Source organism: Strix uralensis, chromosome 9, assembly GCF_047716275.1.
Source record: "Strix uralensis isolate ZFMK-TIS-50842 chromosome 9, bStrUra1, whole genome shotgun sequence".
Taxonomy (NCBI): Eukaryota; Metazoa; Chordata; class Aves; order Strigiformes; family Strigidae; genus Strix; species Strix uralensis.
Genome location: NC_133980.1, coordinates 27031591 through 27046320, shown reverse-complemented (window position 1 = coordinate 27046320; position 14730 = coordinate 27031591). Strand labels below are relative to the sequence as shown.

The following is a 14730-nucleotide window of genomic DNA, read 5'->3' as shown; positions in this document are numbered from 1 at the left end:
AAAAATATATTTGTTGGCAAAATGATGCAAGATAACAGTTCTGCCAAATTTACATTTTGATTTTTAATATTTTTGTTAATACAGTATCCCTGTATTGGAGAGCAAAGTGCATTTTTTAACCTTAAAAATTAACAAAAAAAAGGAAGCTTTAACAGGTACAATCCCATGTCAACAGTTTATTTGCAGTGCAAGTTAAAATACAGTTATTGCTTTAGTACACAGAATACACCTTCATTAGACTAGTCTCTATTTTTGGAATACATAACTCCCTTGTGAATTATCTGCTGCTAGAAGATGCAGTTTTACAGGCGTCAATGTATCATGAACGTGATCAACTGTGACAAAAGCACTACATTGGAGAAAAAGGTACAGCAGGCTGAGAAACACCTGGCTTTAAGAATAACAGATTCTTCATCTATTGAAGACTGGGCATTAATCATTTGTAATTTGTACTCCATCAGCAGTACCCTAATCTCCTCAAGACAGCACATCAATGAGGCTGGCTGTACCTTTGTATCGATGCATCTTTCACAGAAAAGAAAACACTAGGGGTTTTACATGACATCTACAGTGAGATGCAGTATGCATGACAGATACATTCTATGGCAAAATCAGCAGCAAAACCGCTATTCCCACTATCATGTACAAACAAGCAAACTTTTATTTAAAAACTACTAAAACTTTTGTAAAAGCCTGATTTATCTATCTATCATACAGATTCATGAAGTCTTTTCTGCTACTGCATGAAGGAAGAGAAGCTTCTTTTTGTGAGGGATACATTTTCTAGATTAGTGCAATTTACCGCTTTTCACTACCAGATAATTTATTCAGACTGATTGGAACTAGAGTTATCACACAACATCTTGTCAGTAGAACATGTTACCTAAATCGGCAGGGTTACTGGTTGCTACCATGCAGATGTCCAGTTCACAGTAACTGGCATCAAAGAGCCATGGGCTGTAATAAACTGAAAAATTAATTCGCTTTTCACTCCTAAGCTTGAGTCCTCTTTTCTGTGCAAGGATGACAAAGAATAGACATGTCAGGAACAATATTCTGATATTCTTCAAATCTAGTAAATTCAACATTAATTTCTAAGATTTTTAATACAGCACTTCAAAGTAAAAGTCAAATTAAGTTCTAGTTAAAATTCCTCAAATTGTTCATTTTCAAATGCCACTTCTAAACTGTATTTGTTAGATACTTGCGATAATTGCTGCTTCTAAGTATTTTTCAGGAAAAACTTGTCTCATGCCTATTCCTTACTTGCATTTTGACATCTTGCAAAGAAGTTAAAAGAAATATTCACATACCAACATTCTATTGGATAAAAGTTATTACTTTGGTCAATAAAATATTGTACGATGGGGTAAAAGTAACGTTGGGTATTCCTAGTAAATAATTTCTGTGGAATAAAACACCATTATTTTGAACTTTCTTTGAGTTTCAGTAAAGTGCTATGGTTTGCTACATATATTGCAGCAATGACACCTGATAAGACAGAGTTCTGCAGAAACTAATGCAACTTCAATCATTGTGCAAAACACAGACTTAATTGCCAGTATTTGCATCCAGACTTACTAGGAACAGACATCCTCATGGTGAAAAACTGTAGACCAAAACATACATAGTAAGTGCTCTTAGGGAGGGAGAGTGTATATTCCTTGAAGAATTCCATGACGCAGGGAAAAGAAAATGGCAAAGTGGGAGAGAAGCACGCAGCATGTGAAGAAGCCTTTGAACAAGCAGGATGTTTTTCTCAGACAGGAAGCAGTAGTTACATCACTACAAAAATGGCTGGCAGGATTGCACCTGCTATTTAAAGCCTCCAGCGTTCGTTTCGTAATGTGAACACAGAAATTCTAAAGTTTAATACTAGCATTAAAATTTCTAATTCATTTTTATAAAAGCCCTGTTTGAAATTGTCAGCAACTCCAATACATACTACAGTAATGACAAGTCTAACACGCTTATGCAGGTGATTGGAACGATAATTTTTTTCTCCATTCCTTTGGAAGCAAAGGATATTCCTGATAAGCTGGGAATAGTGTGAAAGAGAACCTACCTTTGCCCAAAGATCTCCAGAATACAACTGCAGAGTATAAATCAATTTATTATAATAAAATAATTGTCTGAGTGAATTTAGCTTTTTACATTCCTCGTCTTAATACCATACGCCTACTTCTAAGTCTCTGCAGAACAGGGACTTCCAAAAGGAGAAGGGTGATCCACAGATAGCCATATTTGTCAACATTATTAATATTCCTAATCACTAGATTCAGCAAACTAGTCAAACTGATTTTGAGAATATATGTATCGCCAAATAGAGAACACCTTATAAATGCATTTTAAGTAGGTGGAGTTCCTGCTAGGGAAACAAAAAAGTAATTGCTCTTGAAGGCTTTAGGAGCATAAAGCAAGATCTGTAGGAAAAAGGCATCTTATTATCCAGCTATATCAGGTGACCTAAAATAAGCAAGTTTGTGTCCTTAAGACAGGTTGGTGTGGCTTTTTTTAAAAAAACAAACGAAACCAACAAAACCCAACCCTTTTTTCTAACTATATCAGCTGATCTAATTAAAAACATTATTTCTGCCTACAAATTATGCATGGATAAGAAAGAGCAGAAGGCAGATGTAAAGAAGAGGCAGGATTCTTCTTGATCAGGCACAAACAGCAAGCAGTAACACACTGCACCGTATCAAGCTGCAGACCTAGTCAAACTTTAGAAAATTGAGACATCTTGCTAACAATTTTTAGATCTTTTAACTATGCTATATACAAGTATACTTGATAGCTGTCCAGGTAGCATTTTGCATGTGCAACTGTTCTTACTACTGATTAATTACAATTCAGAAGGAGGAATTATGTCTACACATTTCGAAATGTGTTGTTATTCCTTTCTAAACTCATCTGTAGTAAAAACACCAGAATCTGTCTTGGACTCGTCAAGTGCTTGAAAAGTAGCTTATTTCAAGACAAGACAAATTCAAATATATATTTTTTAAGATAACTGCAGTCTCAAAATTGTATTTAATATTGTGCAGTCTTCTGTTAATATGCTTAAACTTGAAAATTAAATAATTTGGGTTTAGACATAAACGTTAGTCAAGACCTGGGATAGGTGTGGGCATGAGTACACTATGTAGACCAGCTTTTGCTTGGGGAAAAAAAAAAATCTCTTAATACCCATTTCATCTAGACATAGAGGTTGATGTTTGCTAAACCAGGTCTACTTATGGCTCCTCTGGAGGATTTACAAACATAGTCTAGAGAAATGCACCTCCAAGAACAGTAATGACAAAACAGATGGACAAACCTAGGCTGCTTCAGTTTAAGGCATAAAGCAGCTACCTAAATTACTTTTTTCTTTTTTAGCAAACATTTTCAATCTATTTTAATTATGCATGTGCTTTAGAGCTTTACAACACTACCTGCACCATCTATTTCAGGACTGCATAATTTTGAAACTATCAAGAATGCAGCAAACTAATATTGTATCCATAAAATGTGTCACTGGGTACCATAATAGCTTTATACTTATAGAGACTGACTGAAATTATATATGCATATATAACAATTGCATATATACGTACACCAATATAGAGAGATAGTCTTTCTACCTGTTACTACATAATCAGAAGGAGCTTAGGAGATGCTGACAGCATGCTATCGCATCTTCCATCTCATTTACAACAAATTTTCATTGCTTGTGGAACACTATGGAATGACCAAACATTTATCATCTCTGGAAAGACTTCCACTAAACATTAACAAAGCTTTCCCATCCAAATACATAGTGTGCATTTTCTCAAGCATGTTAAAAGCTGGAAGAAAAACAAACTAAAAAAACCCAAGAATTTTTGATACAGTCTTTTGAAGGTCAGTTCCTTATGTCATACATGCTGGTGTACAGTTGAAGGTAACTAAAAATTACATCACTAGGACTTTTTGTTCCTTTGTTTCCCCTTTGGCAAAACAGGGAAATTCAGTATTGTAAGATCACAGGATAAGTCGGGTTGGAAGGAACCTCAGAGGTCTCTTGTTCAACCTCCTGCTCAAAGCTATTACATCAGATCAGGCTGCTCATGGGTTTATCCATTTTTATTTTGAAAATCTCCAAGGACAGAGACTGCACAATATCTAAAATTAAGCAGAACTCTCACACTCTTCTACCACACTAGTAAGAGAAGAGCTTAAAAAAAAAACCAACCTGAAAATGATACCCTCCATCTCCCAGTAAAAATGGCATTTTCAATGTGTTTTCCACTGGACTAGAGAAGGAGCTAAACTAAAATTTTCTTTTTTAGAGCTTTTAACTTTATCATAATACTTATTTTTCTAATGGCAACATACCTGGAACATCAAATGAGTTTGAACTCAAACTTCTGGGGATTCCCAGTAGTACTTAAGTGGGAAATTACTTACCTGTAAATACCATTTATACATCAATTTGTGCTATGTATATCGAGATACAAAAGAATCATGAAAATTCCCCTTTCAAAGGAGAATTTTACTTTCCTCTGAAACTCTATGCTCCATCTCAGGACAAGTTTCTCCCATGGAAAGTTGGGGGGGTGGGAAATCAGCTCTTCATTGAACTGAAAGAAGATCTCAGATTTTTTTTAATCCTTATGTGTACTGATTATTTATAAAGCCATGAAGAACCTCCAGCTTTGATGAAACATAGTTCTCAAGGAGCATTAGGCCTTGTGTTAAGCAAGGAAGAATGTTAAAGTCTTACTATGCAAATTCTCAATCTGAGGATGGCAAATACTTATCAGAGCTACTCCTTCCTTAAATCTTCACACAAAAATAAAGCAGAATAGGATCATCTTGGAAAGAGAGAAAGACAACAGCTCTAAAGAGAAGTTCAAATGTAAAAGTATTGTATAAATATTTAGACTTGATTTTCCCTAATATGTACTACTAATAATAGAGTGGGTCCTGAGCTATATTCTTTCATCGATACATCCTACTTCTTGTTTGAGGGCTAGAATAACTACAGTTAATCTAGTAATTTATCAGGTGTTATGACACTTTCTAGAGGAAGGTTTTATAAAATGACAGAAGTTTCAAAAGTGAGATTTTAATGTAACATTTAAAATATTTTCATGCTCCATCATTCTAAGTAAAAAAGCAAAGAAAAAAGCTATTGCACATACAGTAGAAAAGGTGCATCTGCCAGCACACACTGGAAAGCTGGGTTTGCTTTTTACTAAAAGATACTGTTTTACCCCATTTTAAGCAGCCAAGGGAACATATTCTTCAGCTTTTCTGAATGGAAATTTTAAGTCTACCCTCTCATATCTCGGAGGCTTGGTAGAAGCATGTATTCCAGTCCTGTTACAGTCAACTTTCAGCTTCTCAGGTCAGGCTCATATTTAAATAGCCATGATAAGTTCCCTTTAAAAGCTTACTTTGGGGAGCAAAGGTCCACACACCATTTCTGTGAAGGGTCAAAACCAGTTAAAAGATAATTTTCTGTCTTCAAAGACAATATATGCAAGATACTTGCAGTCCTTGCCTTGTCTACACCAGAAAATTATACTGAAGTGATACAACCACTTCTTTATGTGGCTGTAGTTATATCTGGAATAGGTCTACCTACTTATATATCTTTACTGGAGCAAAAGAAATTTATACACAGTATGACAAATATTAATACTGCATTTTTAGAAAAGACACGTAACCCATGCTTTAAATTGTTCAACACAAGCCAGAACTTGACAGATTGTGCGATGTATCCAAACAGTGTCTTGAAGAACTAGAAATATCAGATGCTTCCACTGAGATAATAATTACAAATAGTAATCCAAACTGTCTGGGATGGAAGAAATGTTAAACTTAGTCTGTGAAACTTTTTATAAGATAAAAATACTTTGAAAAGTGGTAGTTTTCTCCTATATAGCTGTACTTCTGATGCTTATAGCTGTGCTTCTTTGAAGCTAAGACACTTAACAGCCCAATCATTTCTTAATTTAAAAAAAGTGTAAAAATCCTTTCCTCTATAAAATAGGATTTATAAAACTGCCAAGACAGTTATTCTCCCTGCAACACACACATATACTTTCAACAGTAAGAATCAAAAAGTCTTCCCTTGAAAAGTGTTTTATTTTCAACAAAAAGCCTTTATCTGTGAGCAGCAAAATTAAATGGCGGTTTGTATTTTCACTGTGAAATGAGTATCAGTCACTTGGAAAGTTCTGGCACTGTACTTTGAAAAGAAATCTTGATTACATGTGGGATTACATGTGCATGCTTAATCTAACTAACCTCTTTTTGCGGAAGCATGCAGCACATACGTGCCTTGATTATATTCTCAACAGAAGCAATCCAGAGCTAGCCTTGGGTCTGAAGAGCAACTACTAGATATTTCAGTTTTCGAGCTGTTAAATTGACAAAACTTGGTGTGGGGGGGAAGATCCACATTGCTTCTTAGGGACTATTAAAAAACATAAGGAGTTTTAATCGACCGGTAGAGACAGCTTTCTCCTAGTTACAGTAGGAATGACGGCATCATTCGCTCACTAAAATAGCACTCTATACTCATCTTCTGAATGAGTACAGAATCTGTTCCTAACTCTTCTCAAACTCATTGAGTCTCTAAGAGTCATGACATAGAACATAAAATTTAAGAGAGATTAGGGGAAAAAATCTGTGTATGTACGGGAGTATTATTATTACACATTTCCACACACACAATATATAGACACACACATTTGGAAGATTATATACTGTCTGCTTGTGTCTGAGTGTCATTCAGCCATAAAAACCCAGCCTCTTCTCTGGCTGCTCCAGCAACTGAGTTTGCCCTGATTCATCCCCACAATGCCAGGAGCATAACTCCTGTTAGTTTCCACCACCATTCTAATCTCCTTGCTCACACTGCCACTATCTTTTCTCAATCCTAACACCAGCTGTTGTTTTATTAAGTTTTTTCATACTGACACAGCCTCCACACTTTCCTCTCATCTGCTATCTTCATTTCCAGCCACCTTTCCTCCATTTTTTTTCAGGATTTTTATTTATCCCTTTCTCCTGGTCTGCTATACAATCCCATTTCAGCACATTCCCCAGTTTCTCTTTTGACTCTGTGTCCTCCTACAAATACAATGTGTGATGAGCGGGACTAGCTTTCTCATGAGAATGTAAGGCCAGGCAGGTATGGGAGAAGAAAAAAAAGACACTGAATTTTAGGGACAATATTTGCAGGCTCTCTCTCCATCTCTCAGGGCCCAGCTGTCCACATGAACTTGTAATCTTAAGTATGAAAACTGCAACGTTATTCATATGATAAAACTTGATGCAAACTGTCTCACTACTAAAGCCAGAATATCACTCAGAGCTAACATACTATAATAGAACTAATAATTTGAGTATGCAGAATTGAAAGGAGGCAAAAGAATAAATCAAATGCTTTGCAAAGTCTATGCTTACCTAGATGCACAAAAGCTTTTAGTACAGTAACTACAGGATATGAAAAGAAAAAAAAAAAGACACAAAGGAAAAGCAGAGTCAAGAAGCCTGCAAGGAAAGTTTCTAAGGACTGAGAACTGACACGGATTATTTTCACCAGGGAATTGTGGTTTGTGTTTTTTGAAGACTCCTGCCATTTATTCTGAAATAGCATATTTCTATAGTTACACTCTAGTAGAAAATGGTATGTCAGGCAAAAGATTCCATAAAAATATAAATAAAGTGCCCAATTCTGAGTACTTATCCATGTAAGATTTTATCAGAGGAGTTACTAACATAACTTGCATAAGACTAACTCCAGATGATTTTGTTTCCATTGAGAATCTTTGATATGACAAATATTGGTGAGCAGATACCAGGAAGCCACTATCCTTAATGCAAACACCCTGCATCCTTTTCAACAATTACACCTGTACTGGTATCATCTTTGCATCAGTATTTAAATGCCTCTGTAGTTCAGGATTTTTTTTATTAGTATCAACATAATCCACTTAAAATAGTATTTTTCTTTCTCAACAATGAGCAGGGCTTGAGGACAAAGCTCACTGCTGCATCAATGGGTCTCACCGTAGGTGAATCCTGACCACTATGCAAAGCATTGTGCCATATTATGTTTACTTCTGTATGTAGTCACAACAGATGAAAGTTCTCACCACTGAAGTATTTATACTAACAAACTGTAAAAAAGGTTTCACCTAGTTCAGTATTTATCTACTCCTTGCAACTGTCAAAACACACAAAAAGAAGCAGATGCAAGAAATCCTAATGGTGCAATCATAAAACTTCTTGAAGAAGTATCATGTATTTCGGCAGCACTAAGAGCTTGCTGTCCTGTGAAACACTGGCATTTCTCAATATTCCCCAAGCTTAACAAAATAGATTTACTGCATATATTAGCCTTTTTAGTGTAAAATTTGCCCTTGGACTCAATGTGAGGGATTATATAACTTTCAGCTGCAGAACAATTTTTAGGAAGGAAAAGTGATTTAAAAATTGGATCTGAAATAATCTCATTCTTGCACAGTGCCTCTTCATTCTTGTCTCATGAAAAGCCTTGACAGAAGTGTCCGGTATAACTTTTTTTATAGCATGGTGTTGTGGCTCATCTCTCACGGTCTCTTTTATCCATTCTTTGAGAATTCTATGTATTCTTTGTTATTAACTTTTCAGGATTTTTAAAACACTGGACTCTAGATGAGAAACAGAACTCTAAGACTTAGTATGCTGTACTTTAACGCTACTCAGAGCTGAACTGCAATATAAACCAAATGCTTTCAGGCTATCAGATGCAACCAGCTCCAAGAGCAGTCTTCAATACCCTCTAATTCTTCTGGCATGGTTTTAGGGAGCAGAGCAAAGGCATCACGAAGCTACCTCCTAATCATCACCTTTTAATCACAGAAACCAAGGACCTCAAGTATAGTTGATCAAATAAAATTTTGTCCAATCCAGAATACTTCACAAATAGGAACCTGATATAAGTCAACACAGCAGGAAGTTTCTCAACTCCCAGACAGATTTCTATATTTAACACAAGTAGAATTGGATATTTTAACAAAGTCTACCTCTAATAAAGTTTGCTATACAGAGAAAACCAAGATTCTTGGCCCTGAACGTCATATTCAGGAATAAAACTGAGTTGCTAGATGACACCTGAACATCTTTTAGTAGCTTCAAGCAAGAGATTGGATTCTTCACATCTAATGTAGGTTATACCCACCACCCGAACAAGCACCAATGACTGAGGTTATTTATGAGCTTAGGAAGGTGTGTATATCACACTCCAAGTCCTTGGTGTTACTTTGGAAAAAGTGTAGAGAAAGATGTTAGGAAAATATATTTTGCATAACTTCCATATATGAAGATGGAAACTGTATACAATGTATATATATTTCTAACTCTTATTATCACAAAGGCAACAGAGAGGTTTCCTAATGAGATGAAAAAGGTGTATGAGGCTGTGTAAAGAGTCCTCCATGCATGCACATGCAACCCCAAAGCAGCAGCATCAGGGCTGGCGCAGCACATACAGCAGAACAAAAGAGCTCCTGCATAACTGATAGTGCAAGTGATCTGAACTGTTTGTGAAGAAAAAAAAACCCTCACAGATTCGATGTTAACATCCCAGAGAGTTCCCTAACGTTTCTTGTATCTAAAACACATGGAAAGTTTGATGCTCAACCATTTAGAGCGCAACTGTACCTCAAAAGATTTCGCTACAACTTATCCCTCTTTCCCATTCCAAACTTTGCTTTGGCAATGAAGATTAATGAAGATCAGAGACCTGCAACATAAGGTGGCATAGGAAAACCCACCAACAGAGAAGATTTGACTGATTCAGTACTAACAGTTCAAAACAGGTTGCCTTTTTTAAGTTCAAAAATTCAAGGACGTTCCTTCTCTAGATATGGTTTGTGCCAATATCAGTCAGGTCTCATCTCACCTCAGGCTTCTGTTCTGAGGAAACATACTTCTAATATCCATTCGTGTAGGGATGCATCAGTAGACTAAAAGACATATCAGATATACCTGAAATTCTAACAGTACAAAGCAGCAAGCCCCCATGAAAAACTGAAGGTTTAAACACTACGTCTCCTTACAAGAAACACTGTATGAACATACATGCATTGCTTGAATTTGCTGGGTTTTCTCTCCCTACTGAGTCAAAGAAAACAAAAGAAAAACCTCACATAAAGGGAAGAAAACCAAAAACAGCAACATTAGGATTTTTTTTTTTCTTTTAAATTATCCAATATAGAGTTCAATTCCATTCCAGGAAAAGGTAACAGTTTTAGAAGCTACCTGCTTTGAAGGCTAAGAGCTAGCTACTAAGTATGTTTAAAAGTGAAGGATCAAACTGAAGATGTAGTTCTGGTTCTCAGGTTCCTTTTAACTGCTGAACACATCTTCTCTAAATTTAAGTACAGGATTTGCTATTTGACTGAGAAACCGGGTATCAAAAACTTTGAAGAGATGCTTCACTTTCAGGCAGAAAGTGCAGCGTACACAAACCATACAATAAATTTAAATAACTAAAGACACTTCATGGTATTTTTTTTTTGCTAATGAAGATCCAGAAATGGAGAAGAAGGAAGGCAGGAAGAAAAAAAAAGTTCTCCCGTTATTTCAGGATGATTAACTGTGGAGACACTTTTCCAGAACTTGTGAGCAGATGAAAAGTAAGTTTACTGTGATTGCTGTGACTTCTGCATGCATGTACATACATACATGTTATTTTGTAGGTGATGAGTTTTTGCACTGGTGTTATGCAGGAACAGGAAATTCCAGGCAGAACAATGTTAAAGAAAGCAAAAAAATTCTCATAATGAGTAAATCTGTATTAGTAAGAAATTATATTGTTATAAACTGCAAATATTAAATCCAGACAGAATGTAAAGGAATCATGATTGGTTTTAACTGTTCAAGTTAGGATAAGAAAAATCTTTTGCAAATCTACCTTGTTGGCTAGAAGATAATTTAGTGTATTGCTCTATTTTACAGCCAGAAAGTAGAAAAACTTATCTATAAAATATCTTACCAAATCCTGGATTACTGTCCTTCAGAGAGTTGAGTAAAGTCACCCTCCCCAAAAGACCTACTTAAGCCAGGCAACCTTTGAAATCCTGGGAACAAACAGCTCATCTAGATTTCAGAATGAAAACCTTACAGTCCTCCCAAGCACACATTTCTACTGGATTTTGTGTGTGACTGTGAAAGGAAGAAGGAAGGACAGTGGAATTGACAATACTGAAACGTGTTTGTAGCCCCCTAACCCATGATTTCATGCTGGGAATAATGAAGGAATCATGTGTTTCATAATGATCTACCCAAAATGTTCTCAGGGACACATTAGCACAGACCCAATACTCAGAGATTCACAGTCACCAGTCAAATCACAGATAACATTAATTTCTCAATAGAAATAAAGGGACATCAAGCTTTTACTGCATACATTTTTCCCCTAGATGTAATTAGCATTATTAAAAGCCATCAGTGTGCTTTCTTACAGAAATGGGGTTTGTTTACATGAGTCCTGCAACTTCACTGCAACTGTTTAGACTAAAGACCTGATAGTGTTTTGATATAAATGCCATTATTGGAAATGCCTTTAAGAGTAAAGATTATTGACATGAAAACAGCATATTGCTATACTACAGACCGTTTTCCATGTCTTGTTATTTTAACAAAAACATTTTTAACATCAGTTGTATTCCTACCAGTGTATTTTAGCAAGTACACCAAACTGTACTTGTTACCACCATCAAGATGGTAACATTACAGCGATTAACATAGGCCAGAAACTACCAGTGCAGAATTCAGAGGACAGCACCTTTACTTCAAGACAGACAGTATTCCGGCTGAGGGAAAGCAAGCAGATAAGTGATTATGACAATGCCATTTCCCTCACCTTCAAGTTCTTCCAAGATATTTCATTTGAAGATTAATTACTTAAAGATGGTTCCCCAAGAAATGGAAAATTTAAATACTATTTATTTCTTTGCAGTATTAAAAAGGAGACTGATAAATTTGCACATACTTCTAACAAAACACCTAAACTCCACCTACTATGCTGTGGAAAGCCATGATGGCAGACATAGCAGCAAAGCAACATAAATCTGTGAAAAGCTGGGCAGCAAAGGGACTCAGCCATATTAAAGAAAAAAAATCCAGAACTACTGGCATTATGTATGAAAAGCAAAACAGGGTGTCTTGTTTATTTTCGTTTTGACAAACTAGAAGGAAGCTGGACACAGTTAATAAGTGTTTCTTACACAGCCCATGTATTCATGGTTTTAACTGCTGAAAAAATTGTGTCGTCTACTGTAGACAGCTGAAAGAACTCCAGCAAAACCTTAGGAAGTTGTCCCATGTAATGTACCACTTTCAGTTTGTTTTTTCCAATCCTCTTTGAAGGCAGGACTAGAACTGTTCCTTCAGACCAGTTTTAGGTAAAGAGAACCGTTTCATCAAATAATAGAAATAAGCATTAGTGCATTCCAGTGCAAAGGCATCTGTAACAAGTCCACTGAATTGTCCTTTCTATATCAGCAAAGCTTATCCCAGTACCTTTAATGTTCTTTATAGAACTGCTTTAAAAACATTCCTTAGCATTAAAGTCCTCAAGTCTGTTTTTAAAAATATGCTATTTATTACTGAAAAATCAGTAGGGATAATGACATATTGATATTGTATCCCTGTGAGTGATAATCATTTTTATGAACACACCTGGCTGTAAAAGGAGAGTTTAATTTGACTTTATAAAAATTCAGTGTGATAACCTAAAGAATACCTTAACACACTAAGAAAAGCTTTGGATTTAAGACTAGAGTGTAGAGTCCCTTCAACTTCACAGCACCAGTATTAACCAGAATAGCTTAAGCATGGTTTGTGAAAGTAGGAAATAAAAATTATTCCTTAGCATGGTATTTGATCTAAACACTTCTTCTACATAATGAAATATATTTTTGATGAAGTGCCACAATAATTTTAATTTACAGATCACTAACTGTAATGGCATGAGTTTTGAAGGTATTTTGAAGGCTATACTAAGCGAAGTATTACAGGTCACACTCCTAAATATGTAAAAGCAGAATGCATGTAGAGAAGCAAAAAGCTGAAGATCGGTTTACTAAAGCCATAAGCTCTAAACTCCAAATAACAAAATGAAAGCTTGTATTTTCCACCAGGAAAGCTACCTAAGTATTACCCATACAGCTCTTTCAAATGTGTCTTCTGATCATATTTAACAATAGTGCTAGGGACCAAAACCATATCAAACTTGCATGTTTTGCAGAAACATTCTCCTACCCCCAACACTCAGGGTTTTGGGTATTATTTCTGGTTTGGGGGCAGGGGGGGAATTTTTGGTGGTGTGTTTGTTTTTGGGGGGGGGTTGGGGGGGGGGTTTGTTGGTGGGTTTTTTTGCCTATCTGACAACAGAAACAAGGAATAATCTGCCATGTCCTATTTTATCCAGAGACACAAGTTTTCAAAATATTTCCAAGTGTATTGTGGGTACATCATATAAGTAGAAGCAAAAATATTCTTTACAGAGCTATTCTGCAAACCAAAAATTGTATACTGAGATGTATAACTACAATAAATTAAAGCATAATTCTATTTGAGATATAGTCACAATGTTCAAGTACACAAGGTAACAGCAGGAAATGTAATGCAAGTTCTGTTCTCTGTGGTCTAAATTAAGTGTTTTACTCCTACTTTATGCAGAACATTGAAAGAATGTAGAAGAGTTGGAGGGATTTTTATAACCTTGACAACTCTGCACGAAGACAATCCTTATTTCCTCTACACAGTTTAAATAAGTAGTTAGTACAAACCTGGAGGAGGGTATAGAATGTGTTTAGTGCAGAATGATTTCTTTTGTAAAGCATCAAGCAAAACAGTCCCAAATCTGGGTCCTTCCAGAATAACAGGTGTAAATGATATAGCCTAGAAATTTGCTTGGCAGCTCCTGCAAAGAACACATCTACCATAATGTCTATGCACAAATTCTGTTAGAATATCATCGTTGCAAAAATGCTGGAGCCCAATGTCTTTTCAAAGTAGTGGTGTTTAAATGTAATGCGTTAGTAAAATAAGAGAGCTTAAGAGTCAAGAGAAACAGGGAGAACTACTTCATAAAACACGTAATGCCAGTCCAAGTTGGAAGCATGATTTTAAAAAAGAAAAATCCTTAGCTTAGGAAAGCACTGAAATCCCACGTTTTTATTGCATACCTTCTTCTTTGCAGTTTATCTGCATGCCTACAACCCCCAATCTCATGGCAGTCTTTAATATAGTCTCCTATTAAATGATGTATCTTTGACATCTTGTGCAAGAAAGGAATAGTTGTCAGAAGCTATTGTTATTGCTCAATAACACTGCAGCAAGCGAAGGAGAAAGCTCAACAAGGCCAGTGGAAAGGCACCAGAAGTTAGCATATGCAGATGTTGGACAGAAAACTACTGAACCAAAGCTAGAATTATTTGCATGTGCTACGCATGATGTGGTCAAAATTTAGTTGTTTCCTCTATCTAGATGCTCTCCTCTTAAGGACTGAGAAAAAGTAACTACCTTGCCTCTGAAGAAATCAATGGAAGGCACTCCCATGAAAAGAATGGAATCCTCTGCATGAAGATGTGTGTTCTGAAGTAAAAGTGGTCACAAAGATTAAGCTTTGGAGAAAGATAAATGTATTCCTGATCCAGAAACAGCTTCTACCAACATTAGCAGTAGGAAAAACGTCCTCAC

The 14730-nt window shown here is 36.0% G+C and overlaps 1 protein-coding gene across 5 annotated transcripts in view; it reads right to left on the bottom strand.

The window, feature by feature from the left end:
- WDR33 (WD repeat domain 33) overlaps positions 1-14730 on the bottom strand; it is a 72870-nt gene that overhangs the window by 33333 nt on the left and 24807 nt on the right. The window contains exon 8 of one of the 5 annotated variants that reach the window (XM_074877827.1): positions 157-14625. The exons of 3 other annotated variants lie outside the window; for them this stretch is intronic. In XM_074877827.1, the coding sequence (XP_074733928.1) occupies positions 14570-14625 (56 nt within the window). In that variant the 3' untranslated portion in view covers positions 157-14569. Of the gene's footprint in view, positions 1-156; positions 14626-14730 lie in introns of those variants that run through there. One more of the 5 variants, XM_074877829.1, reaches the window with a different exon arrangement.